Source organism: Brienomyrus brachyistius, unplaced genomic scaffold, assembly GCF_023856365.1.
Source record: "Brienomyrus brachyistius isolate T26 unplaced genomic scaffold, BBRACH_0.4 scaffold75, whole genome shotgun sequence".
NCBI classification, from domain to species: Eukaryota; Metazoa; Chordata; class Actinopteri; order Osteoglossiformes; family Mormyridae; genus Brienomyrus; species Brienomyrus brachyistius.
In genome coordinates, this window is record NW_026042350.1 from 193702 (window position 1) to 207799 (window position 14098).

General features: G+C 48.1%; 1 protein-coding gene and 1 long non-coding RNA gene across 8 annotated transcripts; one reads left to right on the plus strand and one right to left on the minus strand.

Annotated features, from left to right (window-relative positions):
• Positions 1-1708: 1708 nt before the first annotated feature.
• LOC125726746 (stAR-related lipid transfer protein 3-like) lies at positions 1709-11448 on the minus strand. 4 transcript variants are annotated; one of them, XM_049003184.1, is made up of 16 exons: positions 10746-10932; positions 10164-10207; positions 9751-9947; positions 9345-9422; positions 8860-8937; positions 8026-8079; positions 5750-5867; positions 5376-5477; positions 5040-5095; positions 4763-4855; positions 4440-4505; positions 3510-3605; positions 3331-3410; positions 2951-3055; positions 2716-2809; positions 1709-2587 (listed from the first exon to the last, which is right to left on the minus strand). In XM_049003184.1, the coding sequence occupies exons 1-16, from the start codon at positions 10754-10756 to the stop codon at positions 2480-2482; spliced, it is 1380 nt and encodes a 459-aa protein (XP_048859141.1). In that variant the 5' UTR covers positions 10757-10932; the 3' UTR covers positions 1709-2479. The 4 variants fall into 4 exon arrangements, with proteins under 4 accessions (XP_048859141.1, XP_048859142.1, XP_048859139.1 ...); XM_049003185.1 differs by lacking the exons at positions 10164-10207; positions 10746-10932 and adding an exon at positions 11153-11448; XM_049003182.1 differs by lacking the exon at positions 10164-10207 and having other exon boundaries at positions 10746-10928.
• LOC125726748 (uncharacterized) lies at positions 6853-7494 on the plus strand. 4 transcript variants are annotated; one of them, XR_007388380.1, is made up of 4 exons: positions 6853-6953; positions 6994-7113; positions 7194-7353; positions 7394-7494. It is a non-coding gene; the product is annotated as an uncharacterized LOC125726748 (long non-coding RNA). The 4 variants fall into 4 exon arrangements; XR_007388381.1 differs by having other exon boundaries at positions 7234-7353; XR_007388383.1 differs by having other exon boundaries at positions 6921-6993; positions 7034-7113.
• Positions 11449-14098: the final 2650 nt, after the last annotated feature.

The following is a 14098-nucleotide window of genomic DNA, read 5'->3' on the forward strand; positions in this document are numbered from 1 at the left end:
ACACGATGCCGAGGACGCGGAGACGCGCCGTCTCTGATAGCAGACTCTCACGATGCTTCTGCGGCACAAAGAAAGCCTTCAGAGTTTAAAATCCCCCCCCCCCCAGGTTATTGGATAATTGGGACGTCCAAGTCAATTTTTTTAATGGGGAAGAACTGAAACGGAGAAGATTGAAAGAGAACTTTTAGTGCAGAAGCAACTTCATAAAAAAAAATCCAATATGACATCTTTATTAAGGGAAAGCTAGCTAGTACAGCAAATGTTATTGAAAATCGTTCCACAGCGAGAGCCTGACGGCTCATCTCACTGGCTTCAGTCGGCCACTGTAATCACGCAGTGCAGGACACCATAAACCATCTCATCATGGTGCTCAGAGAACAGCTGGCTGTCTCCTGGGGTAACATAGTAAAACCAACAGGCTCATGTTCGCCAGACACCCACCCGTGTTCCTGAGGGTCCCAGACCAGGCAGTGCCATCAGTCATATCCATCTGGCCGGCCGCTCAACACAGAGGTCAAAGGTTAAAGGCTGCTCATAACATGAAGACAAACACACCACCCGCCCTGCCAGCAGTCGTACTTGCTGGTTCTGGTCTGGATGGGTTCCAGAAAGCAGGACAGTTGAGGACACAGCTGTGTCCGGATGATCGAGGTGGCACAAATCCATTCAGGAATTCCGTGGAAATGGATGTGAGCTTCTTCGCCGGGACGTAGCATGAAAATATGCAAGCAATCAAGTCTGAGAAACGTCAAATCAGCCGAACAAGGCCGGTATCAGTGGTGCGTTCAATTACCTCTCCGAAGTCGTAAATTCCGAGATGCGTACCGTCATGTCCGATCAATCTCTGGTTCGAGCTACACAAACATGCTCCATGAACACGCTGTTGTGTGTTGTTGCTTTACATTTTAGCAGATTTGGAGTGAGATTATTTTTTCGGAGAGACAGACAAACGAGAAACACTAATTAGTCAAACCACGTTATAAGCTTCATAGTATTTTAGTAAATCCATAGCGATATTCTTTTTTCGAGAGGCAAACAAACTACAAACAAACAAAAGACACTAACTAGTCCAGATAAAAATCTGAGATTGCATGCTAGGATATGGTTTACGGTCATGATATGGTATTCTCTAAATCGACAACATGCAAATAAATGTATTAACAGTTATACATGTAACAAAATAAACATTTTTAAATATTTATAAAATAGAATTACTGTTGACTGTGTAAGCCGCCATGTTGAAATGACGTCACAGGGGAATCTCAGACAACAAAATCCTGTCCGACGTCAATGTCGGAAAGGAGGCATGTTTCTGACGGAAAGCGACGTTTTTCACGACGTTTTTATCCGAGTTCCGACTCAGAGAGAGATAATCAGACGCAGGACAAGCACCCATCCCAGGGGGAGTGACGGAGAATCGTCATCACAAGGGTCTTGCTTGGGATGAACGACAACACCAAAGAGCAGAGAAGCAAAGGCCAGGAGAGGCAGCTGACTGCGAGGACGGCCAGTATCGACATAGTAACTGCTGCCCAGACAGCCATATGCCATTTCTCCACAGGGCTCACACTCATCAAACGGCAATCAGTCCATGGCGGTCATGTGACCCCAGCACCTAAAGGCTGGTTTTGATTGGCTGGTATCATAGCAGCTTGGATCTACTGGACAACTGTTAGACCAGCTGTCAAATCCACACCCACACACACAATCCTTTGTTTTGCTTTTTATTACAAACCTTTTTCGGTTCTGGTCCCTTAGTAACAAGGAAGACTGACTAAAAAACATCGTGTAAAACTCACATTATTATTCAGGATTACACATTAGTTGTTACTGAATTAAGTTAAAAAAAAATGGTCTAAATCTGAAAAGTAATAATGTACCAACACTGTAATGCAGCACCAAGAAAACTTTGGCAATATCCTCATCTTCATTAAAAGTGACAATTTAATTAACAAGGCCTAGGTCCCATTACTGTTCTACACGAGACAGACAGACAAAGGCCTTTCTCACTCTTATGAGTGCGCTTGCTCCCTCTACTGACCAAAAAGAGGTACAACAGACATTGCATTGTGAGCAGGCAAAACGAAAGCAAAAACACGTGTGTGCAGGCAAATGTTTATCTGCCCAATATTAAAATGATAAAAATAGAGGCAAATTTAGAAACTGTCCCATTATTTCCACTGTGGAACGTTTTGACAGTCTTCATGGTTAAAAATTCAATATCCAGCATTTTACAGAACAGGCAAAACGACACCAGTATAAATGATCCTTGGGTTCGATTCCCTTGTACTAGTATCTCCTCCATGCTGGTTAAGAGAGTTGAGTGGTAAATAAAATCTGAGGGATGATAGAAATTCGAGGTCCACCACCCAATATTGTTAGCAAAAAATAAAAAAAAATAAAAATCCAGTCAACCAACTGCAGTGCCACCTCCCAGCCAGAGGGGGGGGGGGCTGCAGGCACAGTAACTGGGTGGTATTTAGCAGTGTGTGGCCTGCAGCTCGCAAATTCTCCGTCTCAAGTGGCTCATGAACTCGAACATGGTGGCGGCAAGGCTCTGGTGGATGAGGTAGCGGGGCAGTCGGCCCTAGGAAGTAGCGAACGACAAGATTAATAAGAGGCTCCAATGGAATACAGTGCCGAAAGGAAAAGCCGAGAGAAATGGAAAGGAAGTTACGAAAGAGGAGATTCGTCAGCAGCCCGACAATCCCTCACCTTCAGGTCTGTGTTGAGAATCCAGATGAAGGTGCATAGGGATGGATTGGTGCTGCATCTCAGCACCACAAACCCTCCTGGCCCATTCTCACCCCTGCAGATTGGGCAGACGTGTGCGTGTGTGTGTGTGTGTGTGGGGGGGGCGGGGTGCAGACAGAGAAACAGTACTTTTAAACACAGATTCCCGAGATACCAATAATACTTCGCAAATTCCGCTGTGACGTTTTACGCCGACCTGACATAACAGTCCTGAAGGGGCCTGGTGTTGTGGAGGCCGGCCATCCCGACCGACAGGTAGCAGTCATGCCGTCGCTCCACCCGCCGAACGTTGACGAAGTCCCTGCAAGAGCATGAGGAAGGGGGGTGGGGGAGCAGTCAGTCACGGATGGGACTTTCTCTGCTTAGATCTGTCATTCAGGCACACGCTTCCGTTTTGGGAAACGTCTTTGGTCTTCAAGAGACGAGCCTGTCGGAAGAGAGAATTTTTTTAAAGCAGCGTTTCCCGATCCAGTCCTAAGGGACCCAGGCACATTCTGACGGGGACTCGGGGGGAGCAAGAGAGTCCAACTGTCGGTCCCCAACGATCAGGTAAGTAACCGTGGCGACTACCGGTACCTTGGGGCCACAACACCTCCCGCTGCACCTGAGGAGACGTCGTAGGACACCATGGTGTTGTCATCTACACGCTGCAGGATCTGAGGTGGGGGGGGGGGGGGGTGCCATCAAGACAGAATTCAGCAGACCGACAGTGGGCTGGATGAGGAAGGTGATGGAGGAGACTGAGGGAAGGTTACCTGACAGGCCAAGATGGTTTTGTTCCACTGCACCATCTTCTCGGGCTGCAGGATGACCTCCTGGTACACCAGCTCGGCCGGACACTGCAGTAAGGCCTGAGGAGATGTACGAGCAACAGATTCTGACCAAATGCCCTTTGTTCACGAACTATATCACGTTACAAACGGAACGTAGTTGGCTCCCGCGTCAGGTGAACGCCTGCGCTTGCAGGCATTCGAGGACAAAGCGAGGTTTATTGGTTTAACAAGGTTTCCTGAGGCTCACTTCCAAGTTCTAGGTACTACGAATTGCAGCTCACTTTTAAATGGGGCTTGTTGACCTGCTAATTTCTGCTGCGTGGCTAAACTGCTCCGAAGGCAGTTTTAAGTCCCGCCCTTTGACCAAAAACGCACACACGAACCGCCTTTTGACCAAGAAGGCAATATTAGATCCGCCCTTTGACTAATTAGTTGGGGTGTGTGATACCACAGATTTTTTATTCAACCTGAAACTAATGTTTCAGTGTTTTTTCCTGATAGCAATATTTGGTGTCACTCCCTTTATGCGGGGGGGCCGGGGGTGGTGACAATAACGATTGTGAACAGGGCAGGCATTTCCTACCTCCTGCTTATCCAAGGGGCAGCTCTTAGTTTGTGTCTTTAGTTTGCAATGCCGACACTGTGCGAACGCACAGACAAATGTACCGAATTGATAATCACCATCGTAGTACCATTTATCACACTGATTTCTGCAATCAGGGTTAGTTAACCTTACTCTAGCGAGGGTATATAAAGCTCCCTTCACTGACTGAGATCTTCACAATAAAAACACGAGGTGTGGAAGAAAATAAACAGGCCACATGTAACAAGGAATGGGCGGCCAGTCCCCTCCCAGCTCAGCAGTCACCCTATAGGGGGGGACAGCCAATCAGAGAAGAGGGCACCACCTACCTTGATGATGAATGTCTTGCCATAGAACGGGATCTCCATCGAGTATACAGCGTCACCCTGATCCTGCTGACAAAATAAGACCAGTGACCTTCCACATCTGGTGTGATTCACCCAACCACCATGCCCAAATATGAGGACGTACCATCTAAATCCTACTTGACAGGTCCGACTTTAACCACATCCTTTTAACCCGGAAGCCGACAACACTCACAAACTTACAGGACAGCGATTCTCCCTTTAGTGCAATTACTGGTTCGCTACCCACTCTGGCAAAACCGTCTTTGTGGGGTCATTAGTTGACAGCTTCTGCGTCCATCACTTACACTGCTCTTCTCAAACCTCCAGCTGTCTTCCTGAGCCAGAATCTGCTCCACCACCGCCATGGCTTCCCTGCCCAGCCGCACAAACTCTTTGTCCTGGCAAGAGACACACAGCGTTCCTCAATGAGACAGGTTGTCCTCTGTGTCAAGCATTTGCATGACAATCCCAAAGCACGGCCACCACTATTGATCGTTGCCCTGGTGTGTCACTCCGTCTTATTGGCTCTCTTTGCACGCTCTGCGCCAACTACATCATGGCCGCTCGGTGTGCGGGTCTTACCTGCACTGTTACTGCCCGTCGGCCGAGTCCCTCCTCATCTTGGTCCTCATCAGACCCTGTGAGGGAGATGTGTGGACGGGATGGTCATTAGCAGAAAAAAGCCCCCACTGCTTACATCACACAGCCACCCTGTGAAGGCTTCCTTGTGATAAAACGTTCCCCTAAAAATGAATGATACAGGGCAGTCATCTCTTTGGTTTTTTTTGAGTTTCTCATCAAAAGTCAAGAATTTGAGCTCAGAAATCTCACCGAAACACCCCCTTGATTACGAAATGTCGTAGAGTTTAGCATACACAGCTACACGCATGCCCATCTATCCCGCGTATATTACTGTACCTGCCGGTGATTCGGGAGGGGAGTAGAACTGGCCTTCGGATATGCTGCGGGGGTGCAGCGCAGGGCGGTGCTCACATGACGCGCTCAGGGCTGCCAGGTACGCTGTGGAGAAGACTGCTCATAAGGAGAGCCTGCTGATGTTCCCATGCAACTATCCTCTCCACCCCCGGGCTCCTCAACCCCTCCACTTTGTTCCAGTGATGTACATCTTGCCGTTATACGCTCCACAGCACAATCTCTTGCTTTGTTGCTCAAGGCAACAAAAAGTACCAATTATTATTACTAATTATTATTATCATTATTATACAAAATTCTAATGCAAATCCGGCTGGGATGTCCTCCCATGGCTGATTTTTCCCTCCACCGCTGCTCACCTCTTTCTTCCTCGGCCTCCTGAGGCAGCACCTTGAAGTCCAGGAACCACGTCTCCAGCCAGGTCACCACGAAGGAGGTGATGGGCAGCAGGTAGCCAAAGGCATTGTGGAACAGCAGCTACAGTCCAGGAAAGTGGCACTGAGCTGTGGCAAGCAGTTTTGGCCCGTATGTGTGGGGCTTTGTTGCTCAGCATAACCCTTTACAAAACACATTCTTCCTTATTTAAGACCCGTGTAATTTAATCTTGTCCAAAAAACAACAACAGTAAAACTCAATAAAACAGGCAGAGGCATTTAAGACCTTTACGTCAAATCAAGACACAGCTCTGCAAGAACTGCATGATCTAATTGATTATTCAGCAAATTTACGCCACATTTAAAACCTGAACTGTAATTCAGTGGCAGTGTCTGCAATCATTATTTTACTAATCAGGTGTTAGGATGGCCCACTCGAGACAGGACTCATGAAAATCACACACAAATTCATCTAGACATCCAGGCTGCAAGCTGCACGGCATCAGGTTTTATACGGAATGATATGAGATTCTCACAGAATTCAAAGAGATTTACTGCAAAAGGCTGAAAATGCTATTTATACTTGAGAAAACCATTTGTAAAATAAATGTAAAATGTAAAATAAACACTGCAGGCCTTGTTGACAGGTCGCTCCGTACTAATTTACAGGGATTGCTCCCTCGTCTAGGAGGTAAGAGCGTGTTAAAAACAATTTCACCCATTTCTCTCAGGCAATGCTGCCAAATCCAGTCTGCGGGGACCCACAGACAGTTCACATTTTTGCTTATAAATGAATAAATAAATACAATGTTGGACTATGTGGCAGGCAGCTAAGGAGGGAGCAAAAACATGCACTATCTGTAGGTGCCCAAGGATCGGGTTGGGAGACACTGATCTAGGTCAGTGTTATTCAACCAACCCAATCCTTGTGAACTCCCAGAGACAGTCCACATTTTTTCCTCATTCCTTCCCAGCAGACCAAGCAATCAGGAACACAAGGTACCTGGTACAGGTGTCTTGGAAGCTGGGAGAAGGAAAAAATGTGGACTGGACTGAGAAACACAAGGGGAATAAACAGGGTATGTGGGGAAACACCCACACAAATTGGGAAGAAAATGCAAAGTCACACAGAAGGGAGGCGGGTGTGAGCTGGCAGTGCCACCCAGTGAGATGCCCGTTTAGATGTGAGGTAGCAGTGCCGCCCAGTGAGATGCCCGTTTAGATGTGAGGTAGCAGTGCCACCCAGTGAGATGCCCGTTTAGATGCGAGCTGGCAGTGCCACCCAGTGAGATGCCCGTTTAGATGCGAGCTGGCAGTGCCACCCAGTGAGATGCCCGTTTAGATGTGAGGTAGCAGTGCCGCCCAGTGAGATGCCCGTTTAGATGTGAGCTGGCAGTGCCGCCCAGTGAGATGCCCGTTTAGATGTGAGCTGGCAGTGCCGCCCAGTGAGATGCCCGTTTAGATGTGAGCTGGCAGTGCCGCCCAGTGAGATGCCCGTTTAGATGTGAGCTGGCAGTGCCGCCCAGTGAGATGCCCGTTTAGATGTGAGCTGGCAGTGCCGCCCAGTGAGATGCCCGTTTAGATGTGAGGTAGCAGTGCCGCCCAGTGAGATGCCCATTTAGATGTGAGGTGACAGTGCCGCCCAGTGAGATGCCCGCTTCTGTTTTACAGACAAGTTTACGTCACAAAAAAACCATAAACTGTACTTCTCTCGACCTCCTGCTTCCTTTTCGAGAAAGACCAAAAAAGAAATGAAATGATCACGAAACTGAAAGTCACACCAGCAGTGAGGATCACATGCAGGGGTCTAAGAGGCATTTCCTTCCAGAACGACATTCAGATGTCAGCATGTTGATCCTTTTCAACTTAGAGACAAACCATCATGGTTTGCCAGGTATGGAACTGGATGGCCAAAACACACACACACACACACACACACACACACACTTCTATTTGCATCCTTGCGGGAACTTCATTTCTATGGGCGAAACCCTAATCGCAACAATGACGACCTTCACCCCTACCCAGCCCTAACCTTAACCATAAATGACCAAACAAGACAGAAGACTTCGGACATTTTAGATTTTTTTGATTGCAGTCACAGATTTTTATAAAATGAGTTTCCCCTTGTGAGGACCAAAAAGGCGGTCCCCACAAGGTCAAAATAACAGGTTTTTTTCCCACATTCTGAGGGCATTTAGTCCCCATAATGTAATATATACGTGACCCACACACACAGACAGTCAGAGGACAAAACTCACAGTGGAGGTGCTGACTTTGGCAATCAGGAAAGCGGTGGTCACTAGAGTAGTGATCTGCAGACGAGGAAAAGGGAGACCATGACAGTATTAATAATGCAAACAGCATAATTAATAATTAATTAATTATGTCAGTCAGCAGAAGCCCCTCCCCTCCATCTGCTACTCAGTCCTTATAATCACTTTTGTTCAGCCTGAAAGCTGAACAAGTCCCAATTACCCCTGAAACTACAGCTCGGGAAAAAAAAATTAGGAGATCACTGTATATTTTTAAGAGATCTGCATTTTTTTAATCCTGGTTTAATGCTGGTTCTGCTAGCAGAAGGCTACACTACGTGGCATGTTGGTTCCAAGTTCAAAGCTTCTACAACAGCAGTACGCAAGAACAAGGTGAAGCAGGAGACACTGGGAACGACCAGAAACCAGCCAGGTAAGAGGGCAGAAGCAACTTTCTAATGTCAGAGATGAGTGTCAACTTATCCAACAGTTTCTCCTGAATTGGAGGGTGACCTCAAGTGACCTTCATAAAGAATGGGAAACATTAAGTGCAGGTGTGAAGTGCAGTGCTAGGACAGTTCATATCAGGCTCCTAAGAAGCAGGACTGAAGACCCATAAAGCAAGGAAGAAGCCCTTCATTAATGAGAAGTAAGGAAGAGCCAGGCTGCAGTTTGCAAAATAATTTGTATTTTACTCAGGCACCCATAAATTGACAACTGAGAGAAACTGAAAATTTTCCTGCAGTCTCTTAATTTTTTCCCGAAAAAAAAAAGGTCCAGGATTGGGTGAACGGGTCAAACCCCGGCTAGCCAATGCGTTTGCTTCGACCGTGTCCTTACCGCGATCACCCACCAATGCCTGAGTCGCAGGGCGGCGTAGCCTAGCTGCAGAAACAGGAACCTAAACGCTGCCAGGAGCTTAGAGAAACAGGGAAAAAAAAATAAACATGTAGACTTAAGTTTCCTCCCCCCTCAATCGAAAGGTCATCGGAACAGATGTTAGAAAAAGCACCCGACTGAAAAATAGCACATGGTGAGAATATGAAGTGCTGTCCAGCTGGTGCTTCTGGTGAACGAGCAAGAACGCGCTTTTTATTGGAACATATGCGAGAGGATTTTAATTAGACTTTTCAAATTGCTGCTGAGTTCGCAACAGAAAGAATTATCGGGACTCTAGACTGGAGACAAGGGGGTTACAGTAGCAGGAGCTTAAACACAGACTATTAAATAAATCCTGACGTAGCATCGCACAGTATCGCTGAACGGGTCACATGCCGGAAGCATTTTTAACATCTTGCTACCACGTCGAGAACATTTCCACTCACAAAGACGTCGAAGAAAGAGGTCTTGAAGTCGTAATGGACCACCTCATTCTGCAGGTTCTTCCAGATAGAGTCTGTGGTCTGGCGAGGAAACGGGGGACTAGGTTGGACAATGCGGAGAACCGGAAAGTGACAGAAGACGGACAGGTCTGATTCGGGGAGGGAGAGGCCTCGGCCTTCTCGAGAACAAGGTGAAACACACTCTGGTCCTCAAGATAAGCAGGTCTGATGTTAGCTTCTCTCACAATCAGAAATTAGCTTAAGCATGAGGCTTGGGGAGGCTTGACCGCAAATCTGGCAGCATCATGCAAAACCGAATCGGGGAATGTATGCAAGGGTCGACTGGCGTGTCCTGTCACTCAGGGAAAGAGGACAGCAGGTCTGGCGGGGACGGGAAATCCACACTCACGTTCAGCTCGATGATCCACAGCAGCGAGATGAAGAGCAGGTCAAAGGTGACGAAGAGGCAGAAGGTGCGGCGTACGGCGGAGATGGCGGTCCGTCCGCCGTCGCCCAACGCCCAGGATCTGGAGGCAAAGGGCGAGCTCCTCTTCCACTCGCCGTACTCCAAACCGCTCTTCATTACTCCTCCAACCATGGCACCCCCTGCAGGGCGAGAGGTGGACAGGAGAAAGGAGGAACAGGAATGGATGGATTAATGAAGAGATAAACGTGGATTGAAGGATGATGTGTAGATGAATGATGACCAGAAATAGTGATAAATGGAAAACGTCGGCAGATGGACGGACAGATGGATAGGAACAGGGAGGGAGAAGAGCATTGGAGAAGAGAAAAGAAAAGGAAGAAGTGAGTGAGACTCACAGGAGAGTGAGGTCATCAGGGTGGGAATGGAGTAGGAGGTCAAACTAAGAAACAGAACAAACACTGAGGAGTTCATCACGTGGGATTAATAAAAACAGAACATGTTAAAAAAAGATAAGTAAAAAAGATATATCACTATATAACAGGAACAAATCCACAGTGATGTAATTGTAGGCATACAAGCTGTTATCCACAGAGAATTGCCAGATGAATCCGCTGAAAGCACGCGCGTGCGCGCACACACACACACAAACAAACAAGCACTCTGAACATTGTACCGGACTGCGCAAGAACCCGGGATTTAAAGTCCACATCAGTATATTGTGAGGTTTGAAATTCACGTAACAGAAAGCGATTAGTACACTTGGATAACGACGTACTATGGGCTGATTGTTATATTAATATCTCTCTGCCCGCGAGTACATTGAAAATGCCACCACACTGGGGCGTAGGTTTGGTTTCAGCATTGGTAGGAACTCCCCCAAACGCGCACGGTCCTCCCGCTATACAGGCAGGGACATGACCATATCGTCCATACCCAAGTCTACAGCCTGTCCACCACATAATGACTATAAAATTTACCGTGAGCCCATCGCATGCTGCAGATCGCAGCCCGGCTCACGTCCCAGGCTGGAATCCTGCGCCTAGCAAACCCGGGCTCCCCCCGGGGGCCCCGGACCTTCTGCACGATTTGTGAAAATGTAAAACCGAAAGCAATTAGCTCTATCGTCGGCAAACTACCCGGAATGCACCAGTCAATCATTTATTTCCACACCCATTTTAAATTTCGCTTGCGATTGCATAGTTTCGTTTTTGCGTGCAGAAAGCACCGTCTGTTCACTGGTTATATTAACGCAACAGACAGCGGTAGGACGTCTTCTTACTGGGCGCCAGTGCATCACAGCAGTCAAATACACCGAGACGCTGCCATTCTCATACTAAATTATCCGAGTTTAATCATACGGCGCCTGCGGAGGACTGCGGCTCACCTGATCCGGCATGATGACTTCGGGACGCCGAGTCTTCCGGGGGGCTGGGAGGAAGCTGGTCACTAGCCTCTGACGGACAGCAGGGGGGGTGTAAATTAAAAATATTTTAAGTAAGTGAAAAGTATATATATTGAAGAACTTCCTGTTTACATCACCGAATGCAGTGTGCGATTGCGTGCATGCACGCCAATTTCCAACTTAAAGAAAACGTCCAGTCCACAGGCATTTGTGCATTACAGCCCGGTCCGTTCCGCCACATTTCCGCAGTTTCTGGAACTGTAGCAGTATACGAGTAACGCCTGCCGTTCCCGAACGTGGCCGTTTAGGGTTGCAATCATAAGGACAACTTTAGGGGGCGCTCTCGCCCTTTATGACTGCCACAGTCCTAGTAATACGTTTTCCCACCGAGTCCCCTGGAAAGTCTCTACCTTTTTACGTAAAGTTTAATTTACAGATTCGCCTTTAAAACAGTTAAGGCCTTACACGCAGCACTAACAGGCACCCCATGAATATCCCATCCCTGTGTTACAAATTAAAAAGAAACGTGATCGGAAGGAAATGTATGCATTTGTGTAAATGATTTAACTCTTATGCTGATTATCCAATCACGTATGCCGAGCAAGGTCACAAGGGGACCTGGCATCTAAAGGGGACCTGGCATCTATCCTAAGCAACATATAGCACTAGACGGGGGGGTGGGATTTATTGCAGTGCTGCCCACTCTGGTCACTGTTGTATAACAATTAGTATAGGCCCCAAGTCCCCGACCAATCTGTACAGGATGAAACAGCCCAGACCCAAGAGCCAATGCAGTGCCTTACACACACTCACACACGTTGGTGTACCTGTCTAAATGGGGACCTTCCATTCATTTCTATGGGAAAATTACTAATCCCATTCACGACGCCCTTAACCTCTACCCAGCACTAACCTTAACCATAGGTAACCAAAGAAAAGACAAGTCTTTTGGCATTTTTGTTTTTTTTTTATTGCATTTTTTTTGGCTGCACAGATCTTTATAAAAAATGAGTTTCTCCTTGGGGCGGCATGGTGGTGCAGTGGTTAGCACTGTTGCCTCACACCTCTGGGACCCGGGTTCAAGTCTCTACCTGGGTCACATGTGTGTGGAGTTTGCATGTTCTCCCCATGTCGTCGTGGGGTTTCCTCTGGGTACTCCGGTTTCCCCCCACAGTCCAAAAACATGCTGAGGCTGATTGGAGTTGCTAAATTACCCATAGGTGTGCATGTGTGAGTGAATGGTGTGTGAGTGTGCCCTGCGATGGGCTGGCCCCCCATCCTGGGTTGTTCCCTGTCTCATGCCCATTGCTTCTGGGATAGGCTCCAGACCCCCCGCAACCCAGTAGGATAAGCGGTTTGGAAAATGGATGGATGGAGTTTCTCCTTGCAGGGACTGAAAAAAATGTCCCACAAGGTCAAAATAACTGGTTTTTATCACTTTGTGGAAACATTTTGTTCCCACAATATCCCCCCCCCCCACACACACACACACACACGACTTGGAAAAAAATCCAGGGACCAGAGATTTATTATTTATTCAGGAATTTATGTTATTATTGCTCAGTGTTGCTCAGACTGTCTACATTTGTACAGGTTCTGCAAAAATACAAAGTATAATGAAAAAGAAGAAAACTCGGGGGGGGGGGGGGGGGGGGTCTGGGATGCTCTGCGGCCTGCGCTTCCTCAGAGCGGCGTTGCAGAAACGTCAGCTTTGGAACCAGAAACAGTGCCGGTACTGGAATGTGCCAGGGCATTTGGAACCCAACGCACTCGTAACCTTTGCGAATGTTCTGGTGCTGGGATGTTCGGCACAAATTGGGGGTGGGGGCTATTTCACCCAGTCTCTCCACGTTCACGTTACAGGGGCCCTGGCAGAGGTGCTCCGTCGCTGTGCCCGGCCTTGCTTTCGTCGCCACTTCTGAGGCTGCAAGAATCTGCAAAATTGTGACTGATAAGATCAGCGTCGAGCGAAATCTCACCAGAAAGCATGTCAGTGAGGTGTTTCGGTTTGCGTGCGATAGAGGACTGGGCCACATATCCAGGGCACGTTTTGATGGGGGAGACCGCCGGGTGAGCCGCATCGGAAAGGTTTCATGATGAGGTACATCTACCCCCCCAGCAAGGCTACCCAACCCTCATTTAGGAGCAATTGTGAGGTGAATCTTTCACCGACCTTCCCGTCAATACTGAACACACACTTGCCGGACAACGAACACGGCAGAAACGTGCACAAATGGAAATATCGTTTTTTGAGATTACGGGGAAGCTGAGGTCCTGCCGTGTTTGACGAAACACCAAGATGGCATTTTAAGCTGGCGCCCCCTAGCTGGCTGCCAGGTAACAGCATGCCACAGACGAGCGGTAGAGGACCCACAGCGGCGCAGTGCGACCCCCCCCCCCCCACGACTTCCTGCCCCACTTCCTTCATCAACGGCAGCTGCCAATCGCACTGCAGATCAGATTAAAGCCTTTCTTCCGGCCTACTGGCCTGATAGCGAGTGCCTTGGGACCCAGCCTCCGAATGAGGTTCAGCTACCAAGTACATCTGTACCCACGTCCGTTAGACTGTTAAACCTCATTCGCTACACTAACCCGTCCCCCCCACCTTGTGTATCTATGGCACATCGATGTCCTTACGGGATGTCGTGTGACGGGAGTGTTCATCCCTCTCACGTCGTCTTTTACAATTACTTTGCCGTCATAATTGCCGACGTCACGCTGAGTCTGAACGTCAGCACGCTGGCTGAGTTCTTCTAAGGTCACGTTCATCTCTTTGGTGTCGGTCACCTGACTCCTGTCTCCAGAGACGTACCTAGACATTTTAGGCCCCCTGTCAAAGTGTCAACCCACTCCACGCAATCTTACCGAAAATTTTGCATATTCAAAGGCCCCTGTCAAGTTCTGCGCTGCCTGAATCTGCCAAGACAT